Source organism: Bufo bufo, chromosome 1, assembly GCF_905171765.1.
Source record: "Bufo bufo chromosome 1, aBufBuf1.1, whole genome shotgun sequence".
NCBI classification, from domain to species: Eukaryota; Metazoa; Chordata; class Amphibia; order Anura; family Bufonidae; genus Bufo; species Bufo bufo.
Window position 1 is genome coordinate 493896406 of NC_053389.1, and position 19590 is coordinate 493915995.

At 41.2% G+C, this 19590-nt stretch overlaps 1 protein-coding gene across 2 annotated transcripts in view; it reads right to left on the reverse strand.

Annotated features, from left to right (window-relative positions):
* USP15 (ubiquitin specific peptidase 15) overlaps window positions 1-19590 on the reverse strand; it is a 136145-nt gene that overhangs the window by 15457 nt on the left and 101098 nt on the right. For both annotated transcript variants that reach the window (XM_040410461.1, XM_040410452.1), the window contains exons 13-18: window positions 18168-18359; window positions 17865-17980; window positions 13250-13522; window positions 13080-13150; window positions 10682-10797; window positions 1073-1222 (exon numbers count right to left, since the gene is read on the reverse strand). In XM_040410461.1, coding sequence (XP_040266395.1) covers window positions 1073-1222; window positions 10682-10797; window positions 13080-13150; window positions 13250-13522; window positions 17865-17980; window positions 18168-18359 — 918 coding nt within the window. The remainder of the gene's footprint in view (window positions 1-1072; window positions 1223-10681; window positions 10798-13079; window positions 13151-13249; window positions 13523-17864; window positions 17981-18167; window positions 18360-19590) is intronic.

Consider the following 19590-nt stretch of genomic DNA (forward strand, 5'->3'; position numbering starts at 1 on the left):
GACAGTGGGTTGTGCAGTGGTGGTTCTGAGACTAAGATTCTTTACCAAGCTTACAGATATATTATGCCTGCACAATTTCATCAGGTGAGCATATCACCAACTGTTTGTGTCTATACAATAGTCATAGAGTGTACACTCTGAAGCAAGGTGTGTTTTTCTGGTTCTTCCAGTGATCATGTCAGCAGTAGACACTTTGGTATACGTAAAAGAGTCACCTGCCTAGGCTGTGCTCTGCTGGGGAAGTGTAGCATTACATGGATGGCTCAAGCCCATCTCCAGCACTAAGCCTCTGAACATAAAGGACTACGGGCAATAAACATTTGGATACCAGAGCCTGACGACGGTAAAGACTTGAGCTCCAAACGGCACAAAATCCTGGCTGACTAAGTTCATGTCTAGTTACCCTTAACAGAAGTGATATTTTAATCCCCCTGTACCCCCAACTTCTCCCTCAAAACACACAGGTCTCTAGAACCAGTTACATTCTAGGATGGGACTGCTTACCCGTGACCATTTTAATTTACTGGCATGATTACCCGCTAGATACAAATTAGCATATTTTGCTAATGAAAAGTATATGTATAACATTATTTGTAATAATTTTTTTAAATGTATTTTTGGTTTTGTTTTCCAAAAGAACTCCTTAAAGGGGTTGTGCAAGAATAGGGAATTAGGGAGGGGGTTGGAAGGCTTGAGAATTCCCCCACTTGGCTGGTCCTGTAAAGGGAAACTTACTTACCTGTTTCCTGGCACTGGCTCCCAGCGTGCAATGCTCCGCTGGGCTCCCTCTCTGTAAACATGCGGTTTGACATCGCCACAGCCAATCACTGGTCGTTGCTGTGATGGGTTCTCCTTACGCCATGACAAAGGGTCGCATGATGCAAGGGGATTAGATCTTCACCGCGACCAGTGATTGGCTGCGGAGACGTCAAACTGCATGTTTACAGCAAGGAAGTCTAGCAGAGCATCGCAGGCCTGGACCTTTATAGGTCCAGCCAAGGAGGGGGGAGTTTGCTCCATTCTTGCACAACCCCTTTAAAGAGCTGTTTATTCCTTTTAGATGTGAACTTACCTTACAGGAAAATCAACTAATGTATCCAGTTTATCCCTCATGTATCTACTATATGAAAAGCGTTTCAAGTGCACCACAAGAACCGGAGGTAAAGACCAGAGATCTAATTTTTTGGTTGCTTGCTGATGTTCTTTGCAGTTTGGGCAATACCTGTGAAATAGTACATGACATTCTAGTTCTTGCACAGTATACCATAAGAATCTACATAAAGGTTATAAATGTTAACGGATCATCATGCTTAGCTGTTAACAAAAAATTGGCCCATTGGTAGTAAATTGTGGTGCGTGCTTCATTTCGTATTCTATTGAGAACTGACCCAGGAATAGGTCTACCATAACTGGGGAAGACTTAGTGACGTAGTACATAAGCGCACACTGCAGGTTAACAATACATGCTTTAAAATAATCTAAAAACTGTCTGGTCACCTCTTACTCATCACATTATTAATAGTCGTGTTTAATTTTATAATGTAATTCACTTCGGTAAAATATGGGCAATGTCTGATGGTTGAATCCAGCTTTTAACTTTATGATCAAATAGAAGGATTTCTAAGTTCATCAATGGCTATGATGCACATCTCGACAGAAATCCAGCTTGGTTCCATCACACATCATAGGAGCAAGAAGACTGATAAGAGGTACGTTTACGATTTTCCTTCATTTCTGTTGTGGATTAGGCACTGAGTTTGCGTCAGATTTGCTATGGATTTCTCCCTAGGCATTGCAAAGGGTGAAATCTGCAGTGGAAATTAACCGCATAAACTGAGACACTGTTGAATTAAAATCCTTATTGTAAATCCATTTATGCTGCAGATTATTATGGCAGCATGTAGATGAGATTGGTATAAATCTCATCCACTTGCTGCTAGTGTAGATTGGTGCAGATTTTTTGCACTTAAAGGGGTTGTCTCACTTCAGCAAATGGAATCGATGATCTAGAGAAAGTTAATACAAGGCACTTACTAATGTACTGTGATTGTCCATATTGCTTACCTTGCTGGCTAGATTCATTTTTCCATCCTACTATACACTTCTAGTTTCCATATTTATGACCACACTGTATTCCAGCAGCGGTGGCTGTGTGTGCACATGGTGACTGGAATGACAGGAGTGCATATAGTCCAGCCCTTTTTTCTATAGCGTGCAAACACGACCACTGCTGCTATATTGCAGGTGGTCATAACCGTGGAAACAAGCAGAGTATACTCTAATGGAAAAAATTTATTTAGCTGGCAAGAAAGCAATATAGATAATCACAATACATTAGTAAGTGCCTTGCATCAAATTTCCCTATATGATAAATGCCTTTTGCTTAAAGTGGTTCAGCTCTGAACCCGGACATACCTCTATTTTCACTCAGGCAGCCCGCGTGACTTGAGCATCGGAGCAGTTCATGCTCCGATGCTCTCCTTTGCCCTGCGCTAAATCGCGCAGGGCAAAGGCATTTTCAGGAGTTCCGGTGACAAACCGGGCTCTCCATGGGGCTGCCAGGAAGCCCGGGGATGTCACCAGCACTGATGGGCGGGCTTTTATGCTACAGCACACCCATCAGAGCCGGTGACATCACCGTACACACTGCCGGGCGGAAGCTTCCGCCCGGCAGTGTGTTATTGTAAACAAAAGAGCCCTTGCCCTGTGACATCTAGCGCAGGGCAAGGAAGCGCATCGGAGCATGAGATGCTCCGATGCTAACATCAGGGGGGCTGTCTGGGTGAAAATATGGGTATGTCCGGGTTCAGCTTTGAACCCGGACAACCCCTTTAAGTGAGACAGCCCCTTTAGAAGCACTCCCACAAAAAATGTTATTCTCTGACCTGTTAGAAAGTTGCATGATGTAAACTGTAGTGAATGTAATCTTCTTACCAGTAACTGGGTTTGTGAGTTATCCTCTCCCTTCTGATCCTCAGCTGTGTCATGTGACCAGCACTCTGACTCTCCAAATAACACAGCATCTTATGAGTGGACAGGAAGCCAATTTGGGAGCCTCAATGTCAGTCTAATAGGAATGAATAGAGAAGTAACTGACTTCCTGTCCTGTGTCAGTTGGAGATGACACATGACATAGCTAAGGATCAGAATGGAGGTTATAACTCACAAATACAGCCACTGGTAAAAATATTACCATCACTACAGTTTACATCTACCTTTCTAACAGGTCAAAGAATAAACATTTTTTTGGGGAGTGCTACTTTAATTCTGCTAAGGAAAATCTGCAGGACAATGTGTGCCTGGTGGAGTCAGTAAGCCAAAGTTCTGACTCTGAGTCCATAAATGGCCAATAATTTAGTATTAACAAATTTACTGTAGTAAAATGGTAACATTGGGCTCTTTCTTTCTATCATAAAAGTAATCAGGCTACTTAGAACTTAAACCATATTTATTGGAATACAGTTTCAGACATTTCTGACATTGTTTAAATTCATTTATATACATAAGCAATGCACTATGCATTTAATTGGAAAACACTGTTATACATTAAATAATTGTAAGAAATCTAGGAATGTTTCCTTAGAAAAAGTTAGTAAAGCAGTATACGTATGTCCTGGAAATGAAAAGAATCATGTGCAGGCTTAAATAGGAATAAAAGAAACATGTAGAAAGTGTAACTGCTATATTAAGTGCTTGCCATGAAAGGGTTGTCTGGGAAGGAATAACTTTTCACAGGATCCCGCAGCCTACTTCTGCTATGGAAAGATTCATACTTACTGCTATCCACAGCTCTGGTCCTGCACACAGGCTCCCGTGTGTCTATCTACTGGTCTGCAGTTTGTTTACTTCCTCTCTGCAGTTGTCATAATCATCCCCTACACTGCAGCCAATGACTCCACAAGAGACACATCACCACTGAAGCCAGTTACTGGCTCCAGTGGAGCAGATGAACATTAAAAAATTAAAACAAGACGGACAAGAAAATGGACACACAGGAGCTGCCACGCAGGACCAGAATGGCAAGAAGCAGGTAAACATGATTCTTTCCATATTTCAAAAGGCTGCAGGCTCCTGTGAATAGTTACTGATTCCCAGACCCCTTTAATGCTGTCTTCCTGTTTTGTCTAGCAGTTATAAGATGACTGCAGGCATGCCCAATAGTGAACTTCCTCCTCTAGTCCTTAGAGAACAAACTACTGCACATGTGCAGCACAGTTTCAGGCATTGTAAATAAAATAAGATAACTAAGATGAGATAACTAGTATAAGGAACAGGGGAGAACACAGGATAGGTGAAAACTGATTATCTATCACCACTAGAACACCCTGCGTATCCCTGTTTATAGTATAAGGACAGGAGAAAACACAGAAGAGGTGTGAACTGATTTCCTATCACCACTAGAACACACTGCTTATTACTGTTTACAGTATTAGGGACAGAGGAGTACACAGGAGAGGTGAGAACTTATTTTCTATCACCACTAACAACCTGCATATCCCTGTTTATAGTATAAGGACAGGAGAGGTGAGAACTGATATTCTATCAACCCTAGAACACCCAGCTTATCACTATTTATAGTATAAAGAACAGGAGAGAACACAGGAGAGGTGAGAACTGATTTTCTATCATCACAAGGACACCCTGCTTATCAGTATTTATAGTATAAAGGACAGGAGAGAACACAGGAGGGAACTGATTTTATATCATCACTAGAATACCCTGCTTATCCCTGTATGTTGTATAAGGGACAGGAGAGAACACAGGAGAGGTGAGAACTGATTATATATATCACCAATAGAACATCCTGCTTATCCCTGTTTGTAGTATAAGGACAGGAGAGGACACAGGAAAGATGAGAACTGATTATCTATAACCACTAGAACACCCTGCTTATCACTGTTTATAATATAAGGGACAGGAGAGAACACAGGAGAGGTGAGAACTGATTTTCGATCACCACTAGAACACCTGCTTTTCACTGGTTTTGATATACACTGCTCAAAAAAATAAAGGGAACACAAAAATAACACATCCTAGATCTGAGTTAATTAAATATTCTTCTGAAATACTTTGTTCTTTACATAGTTGAATGTGCGGACAATAAAATCACACAAAAATAAAAAGATGGAAATCAAATTTTTCAACCCATGGAGGTCTGGATTTGGAGTCACACTCAAAATTAAAGTGGAAAAACCCACTACAGGCTGATCCAACTTTGATGTAATGTCCTTAAAACAAGTCAAAATGAGGCTCAGTAGTGTGTGTGGCCTCCACGTGCCTGTATGACCTCCCTACAACGCCTGTGCATGCTCCTGATGAGGTGGCGGATGGTCTCCTGAGGGATCTCCTCCCAGACCTGGACTAAAGCATCTGCCAACTCCTGGACAGTCCGTGGTGCAACATGACGTTGGTGGATAGAGCGAGACATGATGTCCCAGATGTGCTCAATTAGATTCAGGTCTGGGGAACGGGCGGGCCAGTCCATAGCATCAATGCCTTCGTCTTGCAGGAACTGCTGACACACTCCAGCCACATGAGGTCTAGCATTGTCTTGCATTAGGAGGAACCCAGGGCCAACCGCACCAGCATATGGTCTCACAAAAAGGTCTGAGGATCTCATCTCCGTACCTAATGGCAGTCAGGCTACCTCTGGCGAGCACATGGGGGGCTGTGCGGCCCTCCAAAGAAATGCCACCCCACACCATTACTGACCCAATGCCAAACCGGTCATGCTGGAGGATGTTGCAGGCAGAACGTTCTCCACGGCGTCTTAAGACTCTGTCACGTCTGTCACATGTGCTCAGTGTGAACCTGCTTTCATCTGTGAAGAGCACAGGGCGCCAGTGGCGAATTTGCCAATCTTGGTGTTCTCTGGCAAATGCCAAACGTCCTGCACGGTGTTGGGCTGTAAGCACAACCCCCACCTGTGGACGTCGGGCCCTCATATCACCCTCATGGAGTCTGTTTCTGACCGTTTGAGCAGACGCATGCACATTTGTGGCCTGCTGGAGGTCATTTTGCAGGGCTCTGGCAGTGCTCCTCCTGTTCCTCCTTGCACAAAGGCGGAGGTAGCGGTCCTGCTGCTGGATTGTTGCCCTCCTACGGCCTCCTCCACGTCGTCATGGCCTGTTTCCTGGTAGCGCCTCCATGCTCTGGACACTACGCTAACAGACACAGCAAACCTTCTTGTCACAGCTCGCATTGATGTGCAATTCTGGATAAGCTGCACTACCTGAGCCACTTGTGTGGGTTGTAGACTCCGTCTCATGCTACCACTAGAGTGAAAGCACCGCCAGCATTCAAAAGTGACCAAAACATCAGCCAGGAAGCATAGGAACTGAGAAGTGGTCTGTGGTCACCACCTGCAGAACCACTCCATTATTGGGGGTGTCTTGCTAATTGCCTATAATTTCAACCTGTCGTCTATCCCATTTGCACAACAGCATGTGGAATTGATTGTCACTCAGTGTTGCTTGCTAAGTGGACAGTTTGATTTCACAGAAGTGTGATTGACTTGGAGTTACATTGTGTTGTTTAAGTGTTCCCTTTATTTTTTTGAGCAGTGTATAAATAAAGGCCTTAAATTGATAAAACATAAAATATATTTATTATTAACATTTCTATATATGCAAGTTAATAATTTAATTACACAATAATAACAGCTAATATTGCTACCTACTCCACACAAAACAAGCTTCAAATCCGACTCCACAGCACTGTGTGTCTGTACCCTAAATTGTTCCTTTAAGAGCGATACCCAACTGCATCCAGATCCTTTAAAGCAGTGGTCCTCTACTTGTGCCTCCCTGCCTGCGTGTGTTAGAGTATGGTTATGGTTGTAGTTTTGGAGAGCCACAGGTTGAGAACCACTGTATAACACATATACAGTATATGTTAGTACAGAGCTATTTATTACTTGCATTCACCTTTTTCAGGTTTGTTTGCCCTCACTGGTGAAAGATTTGGACTTGGCTTCTTTGGTGTAGCACTTTGGAAGTACCATCACAGATTAATTTAAAGGGATTATATTCATTTTTAACTATTTGTGGAATATTATTCTTGTGAATAAGTGAGAGTTCACACACACACACACACACACACATACGTATACAGTTAGGTCCATATATATATTTGGACAGAGACAAAAATTTTCTAATTTTTGTTCTGTACATTACCACAATGGATTTTGAACAAAACAATTCACATGCAGTTGAAGTTCAGACTTTCAGCTTTAATTCAGTGGGTTGAACCAAATGATTGCATAAAAACGTGAGGAGCATTTTTTAAACTCAATCCCTTCATTTCGGGGGCTCAAAAGTAATTGGACAAATTAAAGAACTGTAAATAAAATGTTTATTTCTAATACTTGGTTGAAAATCCTTTGTTGTCAATGACTGCCTGAAGTCTTGAACTCATGGACATGACCAGACCCTGCGTTTCCTCCTTTTTAATGCTCTGCCAGGCCTTTACTTCATCGGTTTTCAGTTACTGTTTGTTTGTGGCCCTTTCTGTCTGAAGTTTAGTCTTTAACAAGTGAATTGCATGCTCTATTAGGTTAAGATCAGGTGACTGACTTGGCCATTCAAGAATATTCCACTTTGTTGCTTTAATAAACTCCTGGGTTGCTTTGGCTTTATGTTTTGGGTCATTGTCCATCTGTTTTATGAAAGGCCGACCAATCAGTTTGGCTGCATTTGGCTACATTTGAGCACACAGTAAGTCTCTGAAAACCCCAGAATTCATCCAGCTGATTCTGTTCTGTGTCACATCATCAATAAACACTAGGGACCCAGTGCCACTGGGAGCCATGCATGCCCAAGCCATCACACTGCCTCCGCCGTGTTTTACAGATGATGTGGTATGATTTGGATCATGAGCTGTACCATGCCTTCGCCATACTTCTTTCTTTCCATCATTCTGGTAGAGGTTAATCTTAGTTTCATCTGTCCAAAGAATGTTCTTCCAGAAGTGTGCTGGTTTTTTTAGATTTTTTTTTTTTTTAGCAAAGTCCAATCTAGCCTTCTTATTCTTGAGGCTTATGAGTGGCTTGCACCGTGCAGTGAACCCTCTGTATTTACTTTCATGCAGTCTTCTCTTTTTGGTAGATTTGAATATTGATACGCCTATATCCTGGAGAGTGTTGTTCACTTGGTTGGCTGTTGTGAAGGGGTTTCTCTTCACCATGGTAATTATTCTGCGATCATCCACCACTGTTGTCTTCCATGGGCGTCCAGGTATTTTTGAGGTCACCAGTGCTTTCTTTCTCAGGATATACCAAACTGTAGATTTTGCCACTCCTAATAGTGTAGCAATTTCTCGGATTGTTTTTTTCTGCTTTCACAGATGAAAGATGGCTTGTTTCACCTGCATGGAGAGTCCTTTGACCGCATGTTTACTTCTCAGCAAAATCTTCAAAATACAAGCACCACACCTCAAATCAACTCCAGGTCTTTTATGTGCTTAATTGAGAATTAACTAATGAAGGAATTGTCCACACCTGCCCATGAAACAGCCTTCGACTCAATTATCCAATTACTTTTGGTCCCTTTAAAAACAGGGTGCCACATATAAAGGAGCTGAAACTCCTAAACCCTTCATCCAATTTTAATGTGGATACCCTCAAATGAAAGCTAAAAATCTGTTCATTATATAACTATAACTTGAATATGTTTTAGTAAACAGATAAATCAAAATTTGTGTCAGTGTCCAAATATATATGGACCTAACTGTATACACGCTATATATATATATATATATACACACACATATACATATATCCAATGTTAGATAGCAAACACATTCAACAGGGAACATATTTCAACAAAATGTCTCCTAGCAGCTATATTTTCCAACAGGGCTGCCATCAGAGTGACATCTATGTCAGGTGACATCTATGTCAGGGGCTCAGTGACCGCGTTTTTTTTTAATGTTTAATTTTTATTTTATTTTTTTGGGTGGTGGTGGTGGGGGGGCTTGGGAGAGCATGGATAAAGCTCAACAATGGTGCTGCTTCACTAAACTAATCACTAGCAGTATTCACTACTAAAGCAGCGGGCCTGGCTGGTGATGTTTGACGTCACTCTTTGTTAGTATGACCAATGCTTTATAGTGGAAATTGCTAGAATTGTGCCAGGCCAGCTGCTGTCTGCAGCCTAAATTAAATAGCCTTCAGACCGGGACCAGGCAAGCATGCTAAAATACAAAGACTGCGCCAGGCCCCATCACCAAATAGCAGCAGTAGCAGATAGGTGCTAGCCTCACAGTCCCCCCAGATGAGTATGCTCCCTGGGCCTCTGCGCCAATGTAGCAATAAAAAATAGGTGCAGAGGTGCTGGGCCCCAGGTGACAGTGTAGATAATAGATTGGCCTGAGTTGGGGCTTAGATTAAATACCAGGAAGTAGCCTCTACCACCTACACTGCTCCTTCAAGCATCACGTAGGCAGCTAAATTAGACAGGCCTGCTACCCTCACCCCAGCTCCGATCCTGGGGCGCTAGGCCCCATAGGCCCTAGGCCCCAATGAAATCATATCGGCTGGCCCAAAGATATTATTTTTTTATTTTTACAGTGCCATAGTCACATGACAGCTTTTGCAGGATGAGTTATAGTTTGTAATGGTACAATTTTTGGGTACATATAATATACTGGGAAACACTTAAAAATGTCTAAGTAAGGTGAAACAAAAAAAAAACCAAAAAAACTATTCTGCCATGGCTTTCTTACTTTCATTTTAATGGTGTTCTTTTTACCATGAAATTAGATCCTAACTTTATTGTATAGGTCATTACAAGTCTGGCAATACAAACTTGTATAGTTTTATGTTTTGTTTTACTACTTGCCAAAGCAAAAGATGATGGTTATGTATGTCACATGGTGTAGAATGGGAACTGTTAATGTGTGCACAAGGAAAGATGCAGGGTAGGGGTGTAGTGTGGGTGCAGGCAGGGGCTGAGCTGGGGCTCAAAAGGACCTCAAAATATCTGTATGGGGCCCTGCAATTCCTGATAGCAGCTCTGGTTCCCAATATAGGGGACTGAGTTTAGTGAAGTAATATTACCCTTATCCACCTTCCCCCAGTATGCCATTATTTGATCAATAAGAAACACTGTTCTATGTAAATGGCGGCAGCGGTTATAGCCGCTTTCTTGCAGCGCTGGGTTTGAATCTGATAGACAGTAACAACTGCATTAAAGGGGTTGTCCCACAAACACCTTTGTCCACTCTCCAGAGGACACAGAATAGATGTCCGATTGTCAGGGGTCCAATCGCTTGGGCTCCAGCCAATGAAGAGAACGGGGACCTGGTTTTGCTCCTTCTGAACAGAGCCATGGTTGTGCACATACTGAGGCTGTCAAATTACGATTTAAATGCACCCCCATTGCAAATGTTTGTATGAGGCCTAAGAGGGAACATTTGCTGGTGTCAGAAAATGCTTCACTTGCAGGTGTAACAGAAAAATAAATGAAGTAGCATGGAACTTACACATAATTGCAGATTTAGAAATTCCTAAAAATCCACTTCGATTTTATCGCTATCACACTGGAATTTAATGTGAAAATACGTCATAGTGATTGCTTCTGGTCATGGTAGTGATGTGATTTGCTAGATAATAAAGATGACTACACTACCTCATACACAATACAATGCCATGACTGATCCCTTTTATATTGGTTAAACTTACCACGGATCCTCGGCACCTAGCTTTTCCTTTGTGGTAAAAAGTTCAATGCAATCTTTTAATTTCATAAAAGACTTTTTTTGGGGGATGAAATCTACACTTTCGTGCTTTTCAAAGTCCTGAAAAATAGAAGGCAAAGGGAATCCAAAATGTGTATGTTTTGTAATGTACGCTCAATACAGTTTCTGTTATTTTTTATTCTGTATGTTCATTGTATTTTTTCTTTACTTTGCAACTTTTCCACTAAGCTTATCATTTGAAGAATGACATGCATGGATAAGGTATATGACCGCTGCAGCCAGTCACGTTTCCTACTGCTGAGGACTGATTTGTTGCAGTGGTCAGATGCCATATGCATGCACGTCATTGCACCGATACAGTGATGTGCTAGGATACGGCAGTATCCGCTGAGGACAGTGACTGGCTGCAATGGTCACATGCCTTACCCAAGTATGACACCACTGCAGCCGCAGGAGAACCGAACCAGCGCCGCAGAGAACGGCGCTGGAGAAAGGGGTGAATACAAGATGTTTTATTTTTATTTTAAGTCAATTTATGATTATCTGTGACAACTCATTTAATACCCCACAGACGCAAATTTCCACAAGAGGTTAAACATCCACCAACTGGAGTTTTCTCTGATTTCCACTGTTTCGCATGGGTGTATGACTTTAGAGCACAGACTCTTAAAAGTCCATATAATGGGTTCTGTCCGTGCGATGGGATTGTAAACAAGGTCCCCGTGAACTTGTCATCGTGGTTATAGAGGAGCCAGTGACAAATACTTTCTAGACTAGGGGTGCACATCCTTTTATGGTTGGGGACCACACTGCCAGACTGAACCAATGACATGGGCTGAAAATAAAACTTAAAGGGGTATTAACAACTGAAATACTGTATTTGTGGTATATTGAACACACAGTATATACCATTAATGTCTAGTTCCAGTTCCAGTTCCAGGACTTCCATCTAATGGGAGAATATCTGAAAAATACATTTGAGCAGCCACAAGACACAGACATACATGTCTGTTACCAGATGGTTGGGAACCGCTTAGAATGGTATCAAGGGCCGCAGGCTGTGCACCCCTGTTCTAGGGTATACTATAGCTAGCTAAATTGTAACAATTGCTGAAAATGCCTGACACAGGTAATTGGTATGCCATACAATTATGAAGATACATGGTCTAGAAAGTTAAAAAAAAACAAATACAAAGAAACACACTCTATTATAATTATCTCTAATACATGTAAATATGATTTTTAAAAATAGTGTAAATTATATTATTTAAAGTGGTTTTCCGAGATTTTGATTGGTGGGGTTCCAACCTCCGTCTATCAGCTGTTTGAGAAGGCACCAGTACTCGTGTGAGCACAGCGACCTTCTCTTTGCTCACCAAGCACAGCGCCATACATTGTATAGCAGCTTATCGCACTCAGCCCCATAGAAGTGAATGTAGGGCGCAGTGCTTGGTAAGCACAGAGAAGGCCTTGCCACTCACAGGAGCACCAATGCCCTTTCAAACAGCTGATCGGTGGGGGATCCAGATTCCGATACTCGCGATCAGTATGAAAATCTCAGAAAAACGGTTTTATTATGAAGTCATTGGTCCAGAGAAAAATGTAACCCTAGAGGCAAAAGGGCGCGCTGCAGCCCAGTACCACAGCCAGGGTAAATGTGAGTAATGCCGGTTCTAACGACTTGCAATACACACTACGTTAGTGGGAAACATGGAATATTTTGCACAATAATTCTGAAAGATTCAAACATGATTTACAATTATATGAATTGGCAGTACATAGATCTTTCTATAGCAAGGCCTGTAACAATGACAAAGGTACATTCCTTACTGTAACAGCAGTAAGACTATGGAACTCTGTATCATATCATGTTGTGATGGTTGACTCAGAGAGGCTTGGATGCCTTTTTTGAGTATAATAATACTACAAGTTAGGGCAATTCACACGTCCGCAATACACCCGGCCAGCACCCCCATAGAACTGATTGATCCAGGGAGTTATTCTGATTGCCAGATTTGGAGTTAGGAAGGCAAAGACCATAGATAGCAGCAGCAGACAGGAAGAGTGCCGTCTCCTCATACAGCTATTCTGCGGGGATGCCAGGTGTCGGACCCCCACCGACCTGATATTTATGACCTATCCTGAGGACAGGTCATCAATAGTAAAAGTCCGGACAACCCCTTTAACTATTTAACACAACAAATGGAACTTTGAAAACATCCTTAGACCACATCAAGCATCAAGAACACTTTCTATGAAAGTGGGATTCGTGGGCATCCCCTTCAATTTTATTCTCTTTGAAGAACTGACCCTTACAGATATAATTCAAGAAGCTATATCCACCATCATCTCTGCTGTACTGTACTAGAACAAATGCTTACCTCTGCTGCATTTTCATCAAAGTATTTTTTCTTCAATTTTAGATCCCAGTCCAAGGCAAGGTAGGAACTTTCTATGGCATAACACAATAGGTTGTGAGCCTTTTATGCAGACATTTCTACACCTTGTGCATATTTTACACAAATATCTATACAGAATACACACTACGTACCATCGAGCCTGAGTTGTCTGTCATCAAATCTGATGTATCGAGTATCATCTTTGATGTAACTGATGTCCGCATTGCCTAAGTTAGTAAACTGGAATGTAAACAAGCGTTTTTTCTGTCCTGTGACTGATTGTCCTTTGCAGGTTTCTTCGCACAGTCCATTTTCTGAGTCGTTATCACCTCCAACAGAGTCTTCTGACTGACTGTTCTCATTCTCTGAAGGAAGCTCCTGATCCTGGCTAGACTCATCATCAGGTTCATCAGTTTCCATTTCACCTTCAAAAGCAGTCACAATGTCTATCAAAAGGGCCTTTGCATCAAGGACGTCATAAAACATAGGTGGCACAGTGAAGCTCACCCTGAAGATTTTTTGCCAATGCAATGATTATCATATTCAACATTGTTGTATATAACTTAAAACACAATTAGGCCTCATTTATCAAAACGGTCTAAAAGTAGAACTGTCTTTGTTGCCAATAGTGACGAACCAGTGCACAGGAATTCAAGTTGATTTCAGATTAGTTGTTAGTGACAACTAAAAATGATAATTTTAGACAGTTTTGATAAATGAGGCCCAATGTTCAGGGGAAAGCAGTTATAAAGATGATTAAAAGACAATACAACGACTTATTTTCTTTCATTCTACCATGAAAATATAAGATGTACGTGTTAGCAAGGCTTTAAGTTCACCACATACTAATGTTGCAAGGAAAAGTAAGTGAACCCTTAGAATTACCTGGATTTCTGCATTGATTACAGATATAATGTAATCTGATTGTTAGCCAAGTCATGACTATAGACAAACCAAATTCAACTAAACTAATAACACACAAATAGTTGTACCTTTCCTGTCTTTTACTGAGCAGATTGAGCAAACAATAAAAACAATTAAAAACCGGCAATGATTTGCACAACATTGAGGAAGAATTTTAGACCACTCCTTCCTGCACATGTGTTTCAGTTCATCAATATTTCTGGGGTGCCTTGCATGCACAACCCTCTTCAGGATATGCCACAGCATCTTGATAGGGTTATAGTCAGGATTCTAACTTGGGCATTCAAAAACATAAATCTTCTTTTTCAACCATTCTTTGGTTCATTTACTTGCATGCTTTGGGTCACTGTCTTGTTGCATCACCCCAACATCTCTTCAGCCTGAGATCATGTGTCACTGCCCTTACATTATCCTGTAAGATGTTTTGATACACCTTAGAATTCAGCGTCCCTCAATGATCACATGGCATCCATGCCCTGAGGCAGGAAAGTGACCCCAAACTTTGATGCTCCTTCTGTTTGCTTCACAGTTGGGATGAGATTTTGATGTTGGTGTGCACTGCTCTTTTTTCTCCAAACAAGGCTTTGTGCATTTGTGCTCAACAGCTCCACTTTAGTCTTATCAGTCCGTAGGAAATTTTCCCAGAAGCACTGTGCACATACAGATGTTTCGGCCAAACTAGAGATGGGCCACAATGTTTTTTTTGGACAGCAGAGACTTCCTTCACGGTGTCCTTCAATGAACGCCATTCTTGTTCAGTGTTTTTCTAATAGATAGACACATAAACAGACATTTTTGCAGTTTGTAGAGTCTTCTGTATATCTTTTTCTTTTACTATTATTTTCTCACCCTATTCAGGATTGCTTGTGTTGCTTTCTGGGTGATTTTAACAGCGTGCCCACTCCTAGAGAGTAGGTAAAGTCATGAATGTTCTCCACTTGAAAAGACTACTATTTTCTCCACTGGAAAAGACTACAAAACATTGCTAAAGCTCTGGGTATACATCACAGTTAGAGAAATTGTATAATGTCTCTAACTGTGATTTATACCCAGGTCCTTACCATTGTTTATAGTCTTTTCCAGCTTTCTTCAGAAGAACAGTGGTGTCAGTAACTATGCACTGTCTGTATTTACATAAAGAAGCACTCCCACAATTTTTTATTCTCTGACCTATTAGAAAGATGCATGATGTAATCTGTAGTGAAATGTAATCTTCTTACCAATGTCTGTATTTGCGAGTTATCCCCTCCCTTCTGATCCTCAGCTGTGTCATGTGACTAGCACTCAGACTTTCCAGATAACACAGCATCTTATGTGTGGACAGGAAGTCAGTTTCTCTATGTATTCCTATGGGAGCCTCACTCTCAGTCTTATAGGAATGAATAGAGAAGTAACGGACTTCCTGTCCTGTGTCAGTTGGAGATCATAGTGTTGGTCACATGACACGGCTAAAAATTAGAAGGGAGGGGATTACTCCCAAATACAGTCACTGATGAGAAGATTACATTCAATACTGATTACATCATGTATCTTTCTAGTAGGTCAGAGAATACAAATTTTGTGGGAGCTCTACAGATGTAGTAGAGTTAACACTCATGCTTTATGAGGTCTGTTATCTAAACTAAATGCGTTAAGCAAACACCTTCAATTGCTTTTCAATGGCTTTTGTTTCAAGATAACACGATGAGTTAAGAAATTTGAGTTAAGAGTTTGAGTGTTAACCCTGCTACATCTGTACTTTCATGGATAAAACACATGTGAAACCCATACTTCCGATCTTGATCATCTTAACTGAAACACCTTTTGCTAAATACCTCTTGGCGAAGACAACAACACAGAGGTTCTGGTTAGAACTGTGCCGCGTGTTGTTGCAAAATGCAGCATCTAGTGTTTTAGACAGACATGAATTGTACAACTGTTTGCGTGTTATTAGTTCAGTTGGATTGTGTTTGGTTACAATTGTAACTTAGATAAAAATCACAAACCACATTTTATTGCAAATCTAGGTAATTTCAACGGCTTCAATTTACTTTCCTTGCAACTGTATATACTAGAGGACTCTAATGAGAGTAATGGTCCCTTTACACGGGATGATGATCTAGCAGATTGGAGGGAAGGAAGTGTTCCTTCCCGACAATCTGCTGATCGCTAGCGGAGGAGACCAGTGCGTTTACATGCACTGATCTCCTGCAGAGTATGGGGAGGAGCGATCGATAATGCCATCGCTCTTGCCCTCCTTGTTTCCCGGCAGCATATCATGTTTGCACAGCATGATCTGCCACTGGGAAACAATGATCTTTTGTGCTGCACAAAAGATCCAATTACCCGATGAACAAATGTTTTGCTCATTCATTGGGTAATCGGCGGTGCATTTACGCCGCCAGATCATCATTAACCAACATTACTAGTAATGCTGGTGAGCGATGTTCATTTCAATTGTCGGCCCGTGTAAAGGGCCCATAACTGTTAGTACAATTGTCACCTTCAAGGCATGTAGATATGCGGCTGCAGTCATGACTACTGGAAAGTTGACTAAGAAATTATTAAAAATAATAAGTCTCAAATACAGACCTATGTAAGTGAAAACATTGATCAATGCCCTAATAACATAAAACTATAGTGATTGTAAGGGTGCTATTACAGGCGAGGCTTGCGCCGTGTGTACTGCACCACAGTTAGCACTACTTGCTGAGCTGCACCAGGTCATTTGAAAGAAAGGTGCAGCCCAAGTGTGGACTTGCAACTGGTGGTAACATTTGGGCAGTATTTGCGGTTTAAAGGGGTTGTCTCGCCTCATTAAGTTATATTTATTATGTGTATAAAGTTGATACAAGTAACTTACAAATGTACATTCAGTGACAATAATGGCTCTGGTCCCACTATCTTCTTTACTTTTATTGACTGCTAGTCTCTGGGGGATATGGCCACCACTGCAATGTATTGCAGCAGTGGCCTCTCAATCTCCACTGGCATTTTCTCTTGTGCCTGGCCACCTTGTTTCTCATATTCATGTTTGTATAGAACAGCTCCAGGGCATGCGCCACAGCCTTAAACTCCCATTTGGGACAACACTTGAATGCATGCCTGGTAAGCCAAGTGAGCATCCCACTCAGCTGAATGACCACATCCATGTGTACCAACATATTAAATTGCTATGGTGCCCAATTAGAATGCAATGCATGCTTTCAGCAATGTCAAAAGAAGCAGGGCTCGTGAACAGAGCCTAAGACAAATTCTTTATAAAGGAGTCATTAAGGGTGGCAGGTGATCCATCTTGAACTATCGGCAAGGACACTATGTTCTACAAACTCAATTATGATTCTCCTGACCAGGAACGCAGGGGTCCATGTGTGGGTGCTATTATTCCCACTAGCTTAGATTCCGTGTGACTATGATGTGGAAAATTCAAGAGTATTTTATGGAAACCTGCTATTTTACCATGACTGTCACATAACCCAAAAGCCTTCACCCTATAAAGAACGGATACAGGCTCACCTCACATCTCTGACACACTGGAATGCAATGTAGAATTCATCTCTAAATCATTCTAGGTATGCAGTCATGAAAATAATAACCAATATATCTATTACAAACAGTACATCTTCAGTGAAATTTTCTGCTTTCTTTTTTTTTTTTTTTATGTTTTAAAGGTTCTGTTCAAATCACATTTAGAGCCTATGTTGGGTGATCTCCAGATGTATACCATAGCCAGAAAACTGTAACACATGGCCACTGTGTAAGCAAACAATGGGATACATAGCTAATAGTTCTGTATTGTATAAAAAACAGCATTACACAAGGTACCCAATAAAATACACTACTCCTTTCATTTACATTACTTACTTGGGGAACCCTCTTCATGGATACCATTTGGACCATTCCCATTTACAGTATGTTCTTTATTACAGTGTAAAGGACCATCATTTTCTTCGCTGTCATTTGTGAATTTTACATATCGGCTGCAAGCGGCATATAATAAAAGGAGAAAAAGTATAATCACACACAAGGACCAAAAGACTGCCATTTCTACATACACCAGCTATAGCACAGCACAACAGTTGGATATACGGCAACGAGACACCAAGAAGCAGCTAATTGACTTAAAAGCAAGGTGTTTTGTTGATTTGCCAGCTTTTGCATACATACCACATTCTCGCTAAAAGCAGAGTATACAGCTTATCTTCAGTGATGTTTCTAGGCACAGTTAAAAGAAAAGGTTGGCCAAACAATGTTGACCCATGGTGATGGCTGTAACTGGTATGGCGGAACTTCTCTCGTAAATAAATAGGAATTATGACTTGCTCCGTATCTTCTGCCCTGTTGATGGACGTTTCAAATCTGGAATATAAAGTATATACCGTAGGTAGATGTAACATAATCACATCTGATTTGTTGAGTTTAAGTCATTTTAACTTTTTTCCTCAATAGTTATTATTGAGTATGTGAAACAGAGGTGTTGCAGTGTAAACTGGGTTCAACTCATCATGGGTACTGGGGTCCAAGTAGGTGGACAAAGCTTACACAGATAGTAATAAGGTAAGCGGCCTAAAAAGGTAAGCTAGTAACTGCAGGGAAACCGAAGTAGATCAAGGACATCTGTAATGACACATAGCAGTAGGTGAATTGATCGGTGCTTGTCTGCAGCGCCTGATGAGATCTTCGGTATCTTCATATGTACTGGAAATCTGTAGAAAAAAGGCTTTTTATAACATGCAAATGACCCCTTAGGTGTAACAAAGGTGGTGCTGTTGCACCCAGAGGCTCCGCTCCCTCACTGCTATGCCGCGCTCCCACTGCCGTGACAGACAGGCAAGGCAGTAAAAAATATTCACGTCTGGCCTTGAAGTCTCACAAGGGCAATCTCAATTTCTTTACTATGCATATGCCAAATGTGCTCCCACAAGACCTCAGGGCCAGGGGTTAATAGGTTTTCACTGCCTTGCCTGTCTGTTACAGCAATAAAGACAGGAGAGCAGAGCCTCTGGGTGCAACACCACCATCCTTGTTGCACCTAGGGCTTCATTTGCATATTACAAAAAGCCTTTTTTCTACAGATTGCTGACACATATGGAGGAAATATATATATATATATATATATATATATATATATATATATATATATATATATACACACACAGTTGCAAGAAAAAGTATGTGAACCCTTTGGAATTATATGGATTTCTGCACAAATTGGTCATAAAAAGTGATCTGATCTTCATCTAAGTCACAATAGACAATCCCAGTCTGCTTAAACTAATAACACACAAAGAATTAAATGTTACCATGTTTTTATTGAACACACCATGTAAACATTCACAGTGCAGGTGGAAAAAGTATGTGAACTCTTTGATTTAATAACTGGTGAAACCTCCTTTGGCAGCAATAACTTCAACCAAACGTTTCCTGTAGTTGAAGATCAGACGTGTACAACGGTCAGGAGTAATTCTTGACCATTCCTTTTTACAGAACTGTTTCAGTTCAGCAATATTCTTGGGATGTCTAGTGTGAATCGCTTTCTTGAGGTCATGCCACAGCATCCCAATGGGGTTGAGGTCAGGACTCTGACTGG